This window comes from Atractosteus spatula, chromosome 11, assembly GCF_055471065.1.
Source record: "Atractosteus spatula isolate fAtrSpa1 chromosome 11, fAtrSpa1.hap1, whole genome shotgun sequence".
Taxonomy (NCBI): Eukaryota; Metazoa; Chordata; class Actinopteri; order Semionotiformes; family Lepisosteidae; genus Atractosteus; species Atractosteus spatula.
Window position 1 is genome coordinate 41,282,243 of NC_142716.1, and position 14,643 is coordinate 41,296,885.

General features: G+C 35.6%; 1 protein-coding gene across 4 annotated transcripts in view; it reads right to left on the minus strand.

The window, feature by feature from the left end:
• Positions 1–371: 371 nt before the first annotated feature.
• Positions 372–14,643, minus strand: part of mmd (monocyte to macrophage differentiation-associated) — a 35,730-nt gene continuing 21,458 nt past the window's right edge. For all 4 annotated transcript variants that reach the window (XM_088927649.1, XM_088927648.1, XM_088927652.1 and 1 more), the window contains exons 2-7: positions 11,126–11,207; positions 9,916–10,076; positions 9,695–9,769; positions 7,504–7,605; positions 5,135–5,204; positions 372–3,469 (exon numbers count right to left, since the gene is read on the minus strand). In XM_088927649.1, the coding sequence (XP_088783775.1) occupies positions 3,266–3,469; positions 5,135–5,204; positions 7,504–7,605; positions 9,695–9,769; positions 9,916–10,076; positions 11,126–11,207 (694 nt within the window). In that variant the 3' untranslated portion in view covers positions 372–3,265. The remainder of the gene's footprint in view (positions 3,470–5,134; positions 5,205–7,503; positions 7,606–9,694; positions 9,770–9,915; positions 10,077–11,125; positions 11,208–14,643) is intronic.

Below are 14,643 nucleotides of genomic sequence, written 5' to 3' on the forward strand. Positions count from 1 at the left end.
TCTCGGCAAAACTGTCTCAAGGTCGTGAGCAATATTTCTATTGAATTAAAAGATGGATTAACAAGCCTGCTTGTTCACAATGTAATAGGGCTTTTTCACGACACTGGAAGTTTTGTTGCCTCATTCTGAATCACAGACAATCACAGCAATATGGAGCTGCGCATACCTGGAAATTTAATTTATTTTGTGATGTAAATTGGAGATTTTACATGTTACTGTGTACATGTTACATTGTGGCTTGAAATGCACTCATCAATGCTGATTTTTTCTAACCCCCCAAAAAATAGCGTTCCCCTTTTAAGTATACCCAAAACATTAGCAAATCTACTGACAGAATCTATTGCATTGTGCAATACAAAAGGCTGACAAACTTAATTTTTATTTTTTTATTAATTCACACACACATTAGAAATTGAACAAAAGTAACTTTTGACATAAACTGGTACCGTGCATGGTGTTCTATATACACAGCACTGGTGTTCACAGAAGAGTTTCAAAGACAAAACATTATGCAGTATTAAAAAACAGGTAAAGGTATGTGCCACAGATGAAATATTCAACATATTAGTTAAGAGATCAGTTAATCCCAGAATAACCACAATTAATGGACAAGGAAGGCTGAATCAACCTCTGATATCACCGCAAGACTAGGGCAAAATTATACTAAACACTTTCACTAAAGACAAAAAAAAAACTGTCTAGCAAATTAATACATTTACTATAATATTACTCATTCTGAATTGGTACAGTACAGTGGTTTCCCTCTTTTGACCTTTCCCCCATAAGAAAAAAAGTTTAATACAGAAAATATAATGAAGCAGTACATAAAATGGGTTTTCATGTTAATATTATGTAAGGTGAATTATCATGTACAAATGGTTTCAAAGCAGGCATTGAATGATGTCCATAATATTGCAGAAAAATTGGCAAATAATCCTCTTCTGACGTGAGAAATGCATAAAATTCACTAAATGTGCATGCACGATTTCAGTCATATGCAATGTCACATACTGTACATTTCTTAGATCACACAAGAGGATTTGGTTTAAAAAAATCTCTTAACTGCTGGCATGTAGAGTATGGCAAGTTGCATCATTCACACAAAGCCCAAGTGTACATTATTTTTGAAATTTCATCAGCCATCACAAATGAACACATGGGATGTGAGGGTTTTTACAACAGTTTCAAAGGCAACCAAATGAACAGATTCCCCTTAGCTGCACAGCTTATGCACCATTGTGATTTTTGTGCAAAGTGCTATTTTTTTAATGCGATAACTTCCATTTGGAGGTGTTTTTTCAGGTATAACGTGGCCAGCTGGCACCCAGAACATCTGCATTACAGAATGGCTTTGAATTGAGTCATCACTTCCTCATTATCTCTTCCCCTTAGAAATATCTATTTTATCAGCAGAACTCTAGTGCACAACACTTTGAAGACCACATGAAAGAGTTTGTTTTAGCCGGGATCAATGGACACTATTTCTTCATGAGACACAATCACACAATTATCCATTAATTTCAGAATCAGTACTCAGAAGTGCACTCAGGGCAGATTCTGTCCAAAGAGTACCACTACTTTCATAACATTAGCATGCTATAGACAAGCTGGTTCAAAGATCTGTGCGATTCTAAATTAAGTTAGCAAAATCCTGATAAAGGGGGTATTACAGTGAGTGGCAGAGTGAATTTCCCAAAATAAAGGCACAAGCCATCTGTAACCTCTGCAATTCCTCACCTGTGTAACGACTGAGTATTTGACTTGCACATTCTCCTGTGAAAATCACAGGAGCTGTTTTCTAATGTTGTACAGATGCAAATTTTTCATTTTCAGTGGTTAAATTCAGATGACTAAACAAGACAATGGGTTTTAATATCATAGATGTATAATACAGGGACCCACATTATAGATCCCTTTTCAGAGTCATTTTCTTCATGATTTCAGTCAACATTAATTGTTCGGTGTTTCAAATATTGCAATACCTTATTAACTCATTAGGAAGTATCAGTGTCAATCAGAGTTCATCATTAGTTATACTGAAGTAGATATAGCTTGAAGCAAAGATGAACATTTGAACAATACATAACTGCTGATAAATGCAATTGCATTATCATTTTCAAATACCATAGTTCCTTTACATGGATTTCATGATTCCTAACTGCACCTGAATTCTCAACACTAAAAAAAATATGACAGTGAATTTAAGCAGACCTGAATGAAAATTATCCCGATTCAGTTTTCAAGGCTCATGTTTTGGTTTAAGGTTCAAGTTCATGTATTGATTTTCTTGGGTTTTAGATGTCAGGCTATTTCCATAATGCAAACAAATGACATTTCTATTTCAAATAACATGATAAGGCTCAATAAATACAAGCTGGCAACTGTTAAGAGAAGAGCCTCTCAGAAATATGAACCCGACTCTTCCACTTTTTTTCAAAGAATACTGATTAGACTACAAGATTTGCAGTTGTTCAGTTTTGTGACTCACTTGAGCATTATGGAATCACATCCCAAAAATGCCATTTGAATATTAAGTTTACAAAAACTTGGTCTACCGATTGAACACATTCAATTTTGAATATTTAAATAAAAAATGGAAGAACGTTGTTTTATCCAGGGAAATATCTGGATCAATACTGGTAATGTACAATAATAAATTACTTTGTTAAAATACAGATAAAAACTGGTTCCAAAATGTGAGCAAAAATGTAAAAGCTCTAACAGAATTACTACAACTGAGGTATGAAACTATTTGTACAATATATGGAATGTATCCCACTCCTTATTTGGCTACATTTTTTCATAAAACATTGAGGTCAGTAATTCAGCATTTTCTTGAAAAATGTTTTCCTTTTAACTTAAGCTCCTCTTGAGGGGAACAAAGTTGTACGTTTTCATTTTAAGGAATGCAAACAAACTTTTTTTTTTAAACCAAAAACGCAGTATAATACCAACGGTCATCTAATTTGACTTTTCCCATTTTTACACATCAGACTGAAGTTGTACTAAAAAAGAATGAAAAGTTATTGAAGCTTGAGCTGTGGTAAGTCATCCCAGAAACAGCTCATGCACTGTAATCTTGTGGTTATAAAACAGTAAACAACACACTGTTATATTCGTAAACGTTTGGCTGTTGGTTTTGCCTCTTGGGCGTTAAAAACATTTCCAAGTCTCATTTTATTATGTGCAAGAACATTGGAACCTTTTTGAAATACAAAAAAATGTTCAGAGAAGTCTAGTGCAATGCCAGTGTGGGTCTTGTTTTTCATACATCTCTGATAAGCTCAGTGACAGGACTTCTGTACAGGTATTTCCAAATGGCGTAGTAATGTACCGCTGCAGCCAGGGCAACAAAGATGTGCCAGATAGCATGGGCAAAAGGAATAATGCCGTCACTCTTGAAAAAGATCACACCAAGGCAGTAGATAAGCCCTCCCCAAGCTAATTCGTGCAGTCCCTCGGTGTTATTCTGATAAAAAGAAAAGGGGGAAAAAAAAGGCATAGTTTATATTCTCACACATAATTGAGAAGACTTTTTTATGTGAAAAAACATTGCAAACAAAGTACATGAAATACTATACTCATTTCCTCCTTTTTCCTTATATTTACAATATTTAAAGCTTTAAAAATAACACTTTAACAAGCAAGACTATATTAAGGGATTAGGTAAAAGGGGGATTCTGTACAAGGTCTGAAAGGCTTATCTAATCAATCGTGAAGAAGATTTTAAATCAATATTTTTCTTTTTTACAAGATAGCAATATTCTATCATTTTTGACAACAGAAAGGCTTAGCTCTGGGAGCCAGTGATTCACCCACTATCTTTGTTAATGCTCTTTAGAGTTGTTTTTAATACAACAAAACTGAAAAATGTTTAGAAATGATATGCTAAGTGTTTGAGCTTGGACCTATGATTTGTTTTCTCTAAATGGAGTCAACTGAATCATTTTAAAATAAAATATATTAATGACATGCTGTTGCAAGTGGTTTCTGAACTGGCTCTAGGTCATGAAAGATGAGAGTATTAAACTGTCATATCTTTGTAATAATGGAATACAATTAAATGAATTAGAAAGCCAAATATAAGGGAGACAACATTAATAATAACCCTGTATTTCTGCATAGATGCTTGTATTGTAGTGTTGCAAAACACAGAGAAAATTAACACTATCCTTATAATGACTAATTATCACACTATTAAAATAAGGGATTTAACTTTTAAAAAACTTTTTAAAAGTTAAGTTTTAGTAAAAGTAACTTAGAAATGAGGAACTGGCAAGAAACATTTATGTGTTACTAATGCAGGTTTAGAAAGAATCGCCCATTTAGCTTGTGATGATTGCCTTCCAGTGTTTCTGACAGTACATGATTTTTCTAGACTTCTTTGAAAAGCAGATCAGTATCAGTCTTTTTACTGAACTTTCATTTTGGAATGAAATAATAAGGCAAAAACACATACTGCATCGTCTTCTTTTATATTACTTAGGATCTTACAGTACAGTAAGACTTCAACATCCCTAAAACCATTTGAAATAAGTGACCAAGAATGCAACACAGCAGAAGTCTTCTCTCAGACATTACACAAAGTGCTGAAACAAAGTGGATTTTGTTTAGGACTTTTTAATTCTGAGGAGGCATTCTATCACAAGAAAGCTCAGTATGTCTATCTGGATTCATTTATGTACCTTTTCCTTTTATTTGTTGACTAAGCTTTTAAATAAAGTGCTGAAATGTTGCTCAAGCCTAGAGTCTAAAGCTGCAGATATATTCAGATGTCATAATTCAGTTCAGGCCGATGTTATTTCCAGTTACAGTTTCCTCTTACAATGTGCTGCCAGTCACTGGCTCTGGCTCTGGATTGCACACTAAATGAAATAGCAGATGAGTAAAGCTGGGATTGGAATTTTGCACTGTCAGCAATCGGACAGAATTACTTTTAAAAGACAATGGAACTTTTTACTCATTTTCAATATAATGGGCTGCCAAAAAACATGAATAACAGAATATTATTTTAGGAACAATTCATTACGTATCAACATAATGCAGTGGTTTGGTAAAAAGTGCTATCATTTTTTTACCTCATTTGTAATGACAGAGAAAGGTATTGAGAAGAAAAATCAAATGCATACGGTACCATTGATGTCACAACCAATGCAGGAAAAAAACCCATTGTTAGATAGAAGATGAGCTCAACAACTTTATACCTATAAAGAAAAGCACACTTTAAATATTTGAGCCGATTTGATCAATTAACAAAGACATTTTCCAAAAAGACATGAAGAGCTGGGTTGAAGTTAGTTATCCATTTAAATGGATTGGCTCTTTCTAGGAAGGAGCTTTTGAACAGACCTTAATCATGCATCCTGGTTTAAGTAGAATCATTTTATGGAATGATGTGGAATCATTTTTTATAGCCTGGCAAGGACATTGTTGAACACTCAAGCTTTTCTCTTTCAGAACGGGATTTAAAAAGAAGCAAATCAGTTACTGTATATGGACTGCTACCTTGCCCAGGCTGAACTGTACAATGTTAATCCAGTGGTTTATTGACACAGAGAGCGCTGGAATACACTACAGTATATGCGTTGCAGAGTAATGGACTATGGGGGATTATAAGTATAATAAAGACAAACCTTAACATTGGTTTGCATGTGTAAAATAAAGCATTAAGAGACAACACAGCAACAAAGTCTCTAGGACAGGGGTTTTAACCTTTTTTGGCTAGGACCCAGATTACACTTGTGAACCTATGGTTCAGTTTTGAATTAACTTCCTTTTAATTAAAGTTGTCTAAAAATGAAGTATATTATTGTTAATATAACACTACTGCTTAGGAAATCAGGTAATTAGAATATTAAAATACAATTAACAATTAGTTTATTTAGTTACACAATAGTTTTGCAAAAGCACAAATTAGAAAACAAAATGAAAACAGTTATCAATATATTAATGTGAACCTTTGCTCAGGCTTTGAATGTTGTTCAAACTGTGGTCATGTGTTTGAAAGGCTGCATGCGAAGTCATGCCATGGTTGCAAAACTTAGTCTGGTTCATTTCAGTGTAATTTTTATGATGGCAAGTGCTGAAAAACCTGCTTCATACAGTACAAGTAGGTTGTAGAGAAGGGCAGTAAAACCTTCAGAGCCTCATTTTCCAGAATAGTTCCCCCCCACCACTTTGATCCAGAAAGCACTTAGTGATTCTGCTTGGTTTTACAATTGTAGAGCAGTGCCTCTGTTTTTAATATCTCAATAAGCTGCTCTTGAAAGCCAGCAATGCTTGAAACGTTATTAGTCAAATCTTTGATGTCACTGTCAAATGGGCTGTGTGCTCAGCTGTATTTAGTCACATCCTGCAGGATTTAGCAGTCCTCCGAGGAATATGTGTTAATCTTGCATGTGTTCCACCCAGGAATGCTTTCTTACCAGCAGTTAAACTTGATGTTTTGAATTAATTTATTGATCGCTGTCCTTTATACGAATTAATTAGGGAGTGTGACATTTTTCTTTAATTTTTCTTAATGAAGATAGCAATTTCATGAAGATGTTAATCTGGTCCCTAAACAATTCTTTGTTAAAGAAAGTTACAAAACATTTTTGTGTCTTAGGTGTTTTCATTAATAATAATAATTTTGAAATCATTCAATGCTAAGCTGTAATAACACTTTTTTTTCTGTGGTGCTAGGATTTATAAAACATTCACTTATGTACAAGGAAATATCAATTTATTAAAGAGGATCACAGTGACACATTTTTGGGTCATTCCCCATAGGCTACGAACCCCTGCCCTAAGTAAATTCTCCTACGCTATCCTATAATTGCAACTTTCTAAACTCTTTTTAAGCTCTTAATCTATTAGCATTTAGGAACACTTTTAAGGTTTAGGTCTAACATGAGTCATTTCATGAGTCTGTAACATCACTAATGGTTAGTTTCATATTCAAGAGTGATGGGATTTACCCAGGCACCAATTCCTTCAGAAGCTGTCCCCAGAAATCTGAGATTACACAGGCAAAACTTTCACTGCTCTGAAACAGTCTGTACTGGTTCCACCCCAGGTCAGATAACATGCAGAAACCACTGGACTTTTCAAAGTTGTGTTACATATGCACCAACATTCAAGAAGTTGAAAAATGTAAAACTATAGTGTTATTGTATCATACGGAAATGGCTAAGCAAATACCTTAAAACCAAGGTTTACATTGGGATAATAAACATTATGCAACATACTTAAAAAGTGATAAAGCATTGTAATATTTTTGTTCAAAACAGTAATTAGTTTCCAGTCATCATTTACAATTATTATCTTGAATCAGTATCATTTTTAGTGACTTGTACATACTCCTTTTGTGGACTTAACCTACTTATAGAAAAAAACCTTTAAGAATAAAAAGAGATGGACATGAGATGCATGTAATGTAGAGTTTCTATTTCATACATCTGAGTGCATTTATACTCACTTTTAATCTTACAGTATATGGTACAATAATATGGGTGGACTTACTTTTCATGGTAATTAAACACATATATGGTTCCTGCTGCTGCCATGAACCAGATAAACCAGCGCATGTGTGATGCTAAGGGTCCAAGCTCACGGAGATTCAACCTGAAAAAATAAATCACACATCTACTATAAGACGTGTCTGTGTGTACAGTAGGCATCCTAATACAGTTAATCAGCTATAAAGAGAAATAATCAACAAAATACTTAAAACCAACTGGCTTCACTCGAGAGCCGGAGTGTTTAAAACATGGGACAGACGTGTCACAACTACATGCATGAGAAAACTTTCTTCCCCCAGTTCTGAGTGCCTGGTGTGATGTTTTGTATCTATCCATTTTCTAACCACTTCATCCAATTCAGTGTAGTGAGGGAGCTGGAGTCTTCCCTGGCAAGTAACAGGCACAAGGCAGGATACATCCTGGGAGGGAAGCCAGTCCACTGCAGGGCAGACTCAGAGACACACACACCTAGGGCCAATTTTCCCAGAAACCGGTTATCCTGCAAGTATGTTTTTAGACTGTGGGAGGAAACCGAAGCACCCGAAGCACATGCGAACAGGAGAGAACATCCAAAATCCACGTGGGTCCAGAACTGAACCCAGAGCCCCAGTGCTGCAAGGCAGCAATGCTAACCACAGTGCCACTATGCTGCTCCTAGTATCATATTTATGGTATTATATTTTAATGTAGTACAAAGGATATTAAGGATATCTACAGAATGTGGATTGCAGTATAGCCACTGAGCATTGTGATCACCTCTCAAGGCAATAAAAAAGTAGATAAGTGAAGCTGGTGGTACCGTAGGCTGCATACACTAAACTTCAACCATTGTTTTACTGAGAGTACAAGTAGGCAGAGACTGTGAATGACAATCGTATACAGTACAGTAATTAAATCACAAGAGCACAGATGAGTGTCAATAAGCATTAAGATCATTGTAGTATACAGGAGAAGGTCTGGCCATCTATTGCTAGCTTTTACCCCCTCCCCAACAATGAAAGAAGTATTACATATGACCAATTTTACACACCATCTGTTATGCTTTTCAGATTTCAAAGTGCTTTGGGATTCTGATTGACAGAAATGTACAAGATAACCAAAATCTGAAGACTGCCTTAAATTTAGAAAAGGGCCTGTATTTGTGGAAATTATTTCCCTTTTCTGGTTTGTATTTTGATTAATTAATGAGGTACAGAGAGAAAGGCTTCCTCTGGTTAAACATCATTGCAGAGAGCAGTTTTGTTCTAAATAAGGTCTCTTATTGGCTTTATTTGTCCAATACTGAAAGAGTTGCATTTGGATGTGGTTAGGATCCAGAGAGACCTGGTGACTAAGTCTTGGTTCTGTAAAAGGATAAGCTTAGGTACTCACTTATTGTTCATTATTTATAAAGATGATGAGTTTATGAAGCTGTCATGCAACCACACTAAAGCTTTTAATGATTGACTACAGGAAGAAGCTCTTTTATAAATTGTCTTGTTAGTCAAGCAGGTGTTGGGACCGGATTTCCATCTCTAATTTATTTAAATCCACTGTATTTAAATACAGTATATAGTATATACATTAATCAATTTCCCTTCGGGATCAATAAAGTCTTATCTATCTATTTCTACTGGTGTCTGAGCTTGACTGCTTTAGATGAACAGCTTAATTTGTAACAATATTCCTCTGTGGAATAACAAGATCAAGAGTGATACAGACTGGAAAACAATGGCAAAATATAAATGCTAGAAAAATATCTATGAAAAGCATTTTCTGGCAAACGCTTGAGTGGACTGTTCTGAGCACAGACTTTTCTTGAATTGGCTATGATGCTCTTGTTTTTTGGAGTCGATGCACCAACTCATCTGAGTGTACTTTTTTATTCCGAGTTCAATAGGAGATATTACTGTAAAAGAAATACATTGTCTGGCAAGGAGAAGACCTCAATTAACCACATTTGGAATGCTGAAAAGTTAATGCTAATTTCATGTAATACACACTGATAACATTACAGGATAAGTGAGTAAGACTGAAATGTTAAGGTATTTTAAAAAAAATGACCATGGGATTCTAACCAGTTTTACATGTTAGATACTTTTTAAATTTGTATACCTCTGTTCACTTCGCAATCCTGACTCAAGGCATACATTCACACTGGCATATCTAGAATATATACACACAGCAGTTTGAAATAAGTCAATTCAGCTCACCACGGTGTATAGGAGGCAGCAATGAAGAAATAGATCACCATTCTATCACACATGTGGAAACAGTGCTCCACGGCTCTGCAGCAAGAAAAACAATCATTAAATCAGTTCCTATTTCAACAAGGAAAGGCTTTTGTTCTGTCAAGCAGCTGAGCAGATGGGCAACGTCTTTGTTTTTTCCCCCCCAAGTTGTTGCACCAAGAAGATTCCAAGAGGTCCCTCACCTCATGTGGCTTTTCTTCCAGGAGACGATGTGAAAAACGGTGGACACCAGGAAAAGTGTGCAAAGTCCCATGCCATACACCCAGGCTGTGAGCCTTTCCCAGCGATCGTCAGACAGACGGTACAGCAGGGCCGTGCCCACAAATGCAGGGACGATAAGGAACTGCAATGGAAAAGTGCAGTTTGAAGGTAACGTACAGCATATGCAGACACCCACTGTGGAAATGATTACCCTTCCAGGCTCTATCACATGCACCCATTCCCATCCTGTGGCAGCTAGTGCTTGACAGAAATGCTTTTATTATGTTCTTCTGCATTGTCCACCCATGGCTTGTAGATGTACCATAAAGCCAAACAGAGCAGGGTGTGTGCATAGACAGGAAAAAGAAAAACATTAAGAGTTGTATTTATATAACTATTTTAAAGTCATTCTAAATATAATTATTGAAACGTTAGATGAGATTTGATTTGGGTAGAATAATGCTTATCACTTAATTTAAAAGCCTGGATGAACAGCAAAGAAGGACTACTTAACCTACAGCCTACAAATCTGCTTCATTGCAGAATTTACTTACTGTCATCTCCTTAACTGATGGCTATCAGTATGAATAATGTGACTAATTTGCTGGTGTTTATAAAAAGAACTCTAAGGGAGTGCTCTGGAAGGGTTGAGTAGCTCCACACAGCCATATTCTAAGTACTATAAACCACGTATCAAACCTCTTTCACAACAGAAGAATAAAACAATACCAAAACCACAAATATAGGTTTGTTGAACCTAACCCTTCGCTTTTACATGAATCCTTATGATGAAAATTGCTTTGTTATCTGTTATACAATGCTTTATCACTATATGATGTGCTTTTCTAGAATGTTCCCCAACATACACCAGGGTGTAACTGCACCAATACTGGGGACCTCTACAAACAATGTGGAAGATATTGACTAATACTGACATATGACTAATGTCAATTTATCCTTAACAGTCATCTATTCCTATGCCCATTAGCTAATCTGTCCTGGTTACTGCATGAAAATACTATACTGTTCCTGAAAAATCATTAAAACAAAGTCACTAAAACTCTGACAATGACAAATTTAATCTTACTGTTAGACTCAAAATGTAACTTATTTGCTTACAGTATTTCTAACACTGCTTCTTGTGGCGTGTAATACTAAAATTAAAGCAAGGGTTTCGCGATAAGCGCTTACCGCATGAGTATAGCAGTTAGCAGCATGTTCATAGCAAGTGGGCTGGTAACGGCAGTTAGCAGCAGCTCTGCTGTTCATGAATCTGAAAAACAGAGTCAAATCAAGAGTCAGTCTTGAGGTTCTCACATGCCATAGCTGTCAAGTGCCAAACACAGCAGTGTTCTTGGGGCTATAGAGGAAATAATTTTAGAACATAAGTAACTTATTGAGGTTTTACAACATTACAGATGTCATTTACTTTGTTTCTGTTTCCAAGAAGCAACCTAAGCAAACAACATAGCTCCTTGTAAGTCTCAACTGCATACATATATTTTGATTTTTATTGTCATATAAAGACAGCTTTATAGTTTACCTAAACACTTTTTGGGACTTTTGGAAATTTAATTACAGGAAAATGAGCATCTTGGAAATGTTTACTAAAGTTGAATCAACCCCCATCTGTTTCATAAAAGGCAAGAGAAGCTTCAGATCGTAGCATGACAATTAAACCAAGATGTGGGCAGTCTGTTGGTTTTTGTGGTATAGGAATTCTCTTAACTACCCTAACAAACACAATGCATATTCAATGATATCATGCAATACATCCCTACAATCCTAGGTTCTTCTGTCAGGGATGAATACCCCTGCAGGAGAGAAAATGTTCATTAAGAAGTACTATGCCCATACAGTACCGTAAATTCCACTTCCACAACGTTAAGCTAAAAATCCTTTGCAGCAGAAGAACATTTCTTAAGGTAAGCAAATATTTCATTGTAAGACAGCGAACTTAGTGTTGATAATCTATTTGCATCTATTCACACCAAAAACAACTTGTAACTTTAAGACAGTGTTGCTACTGAACAAACAAAAACAAAAAATGGGAATGAAGATAAATTCACCCACAATAACAAAGCACAGCCATTAAAGTCTGTTTAGAAATAAGGTGTAGAATTTTATCAGACTGCCTTTCAATTGATCAAGTCAGGTCTAGTTTAACCTTTTAATACTTTTCTCCTCCAATAAAGTTATTTTAAAAACGTTTACTTTTCATCCATTTCATCAGCCTATTACAGGCTTACAGAACCTTTAGGCCTATAATTATCATTGAAAAATCTAGAGCACTCCAAATTTTGTATATACAGTATTAAGCACAAAGTTCACTTAATAGTTAAAGAGTTAAAAATGTAAAGCTTAGATTCAAGTGCAAATAGGCTATCCAGAGAAGCTTCTGGGAAAGCTTAATCATGAATTTCTGTAAAGCTTCCTCTTACCACAAGATCCTGTTCAGTAAACAGAAATGACGCATAGCTTAAGTGCACACTATCATATGAAAGGAGACTCTGCAGTACACACGACAATCTTCAGTGTGCAACAGAACTGCCATTTAATGGTGCTCATCTAAGCAGAATACTAAGGCAGTCAAGAGGTTCTAATAGCTACCCAAGGCTGTATCTACAGTAGGGAAGACAGCCTACTTCAGAGCCATTTTTAGACATGGCAGTGAAGTTACTGTATAGCTATTTCTGCATTGCTTGGAAAAAAGAAGAAGAAAAAAACAGTTTTTCCCAAAAATTAACAAACAATGATGGCTCGTTTCCTGTGTAGCTGGGTCCAAATCCTAGAATACAAGATTCACCTCTGATTTAACTTAATCAGCTTTGATGATATGGGGCACAGTGAGACAGGTCACTGTAAGACTACATTTTGGACTCCCTGCTGTCACGATTACTCACGAAAGGTCAAGGCTCTGATGACGCAGCTCTGGATTTCATGCATCTTTAATTAAATTTATATCATGTGCACTCCTGCACATTTTCCACTGGGGACAGCAGTACAATGCTTGTTACACTTAGTTACATTTTCAAGAAAGCGCTGTGAAATTTGGAAGTCAATTTAAACACTTTCCTAGTATTGAATATTTCAGCTTTGTAAAGGGGAATTCCACAGTATTGAATATGCCACAGAGGGGGACATTTGGGCACAGTTTGACAATCCTATTCAAAGATCTAGTTTTACATTTGAAATACTGTGCGAGATAATGGAATTCCTGCCTACAGTATGTGTAATAATCAAAAACTCAGAAATACATTATTAAAACATACTCTTAAGGAGGGGAGGGAGGAAAACTTTTTTTTTAAATCTAAATTTTCAAAATGTCTGAATTTAGAGAACAGACTTAAGTCACTGTTTCATTAAGGTGATGCGTTATGCATTTGTTATTTCTTTAATTCATACTAGTTTGTGCACAACTATCTGGCTGAATGTATAAATAATGGTACCCTCAGAGAATAATAAAATTGTTGCCTATTATTAATAAAAACATTTGCAAAAAATATATCCATTATCTATTAACCATCACCAATGAACACTGTCAAAGCTCCCTAATCTGTCACACTTCAGGCCTCTGCCACCAACATAAACACTAAACCTGAACCGAGGTTGTCATTCAAAACATTAACACCAGTGTTTTTTGTTTTTAAATACCAATAGCTTTTTGTAAAAATTCTCACTGTAGTCGATCTGGGTGCAAGGCTATGAACCTCGTGACTGCACACAGGGTGGAGCCTCAGGAATTGCAGGCAGACTCCTCTGTGCAGGGGGATCAGTGCTGATTGGAAGAAACACTTGCTTCCTTCTAGAGCCCAGAAGGTCACAGGGTTCGCTGTGAAGCCATGCATGCATTCCAATACAATGAGTATTGTGCACTTGGTTTTTCATTTTTCATTTACCTATTTTGCTAAAGAAATTATTTTATTTCAATACACAGCGCAAAAATCAAGTTAATGCTAAAAGCATAGTTTGACTGGAGATGTGTTTGGCAGACGCATCAAAAGCACACACGGCTTTTTGCCAGATTAAAATGCATATCTGGTCTAAATATGTTTTATAGGGACATCATGTGATGAAACATTGACAATGAGTAAATTTCCTTTACACAGTTAATAAGTACAGGGGGCTCAGTTTTTAACTAAAGACTATAAATGTCTACATTAGCTGTACCTTTTACCTAATGAAAAAAGGTATATAATGATGAATAAAATAAACCTCATGTGCTGTGACCTAGAGTAATTTTGCTTTGGATTGTTTAGAAAAAGTGAAACAGAACTTTAGAGCACCGTTTATCTGCATGTCCTAAATGATATACAGTACACTGTACAACCAATAATCACTAAGCAGCTGGATGTGTCCCATCTGTGACACAATATGTTCTCAGTAACACACATTTTACCACAATAGCTTTGTTTTCTAAAATATGTAATGCAGCAATTCAACAATAAAAACAATAATGACACATTAGGAAAAAGAATACTATGTTTCTACATCATATGAAATATTTGCTACATTAAAATGTAGCATGCTAATGATCATAAAGGGGAGATTCACTATTTAGTCATTTTATATAAATGACAGGACAAATAAAAGTGTATATTACTAAAGCACGTTGTTAGTATTGTCCCTAGAGTGTATCTGGTTTATTTTACGGCATTTCATTCTCTTATCAAGTTAAAATAGATGTCCAGTCCATGACACATTACTGT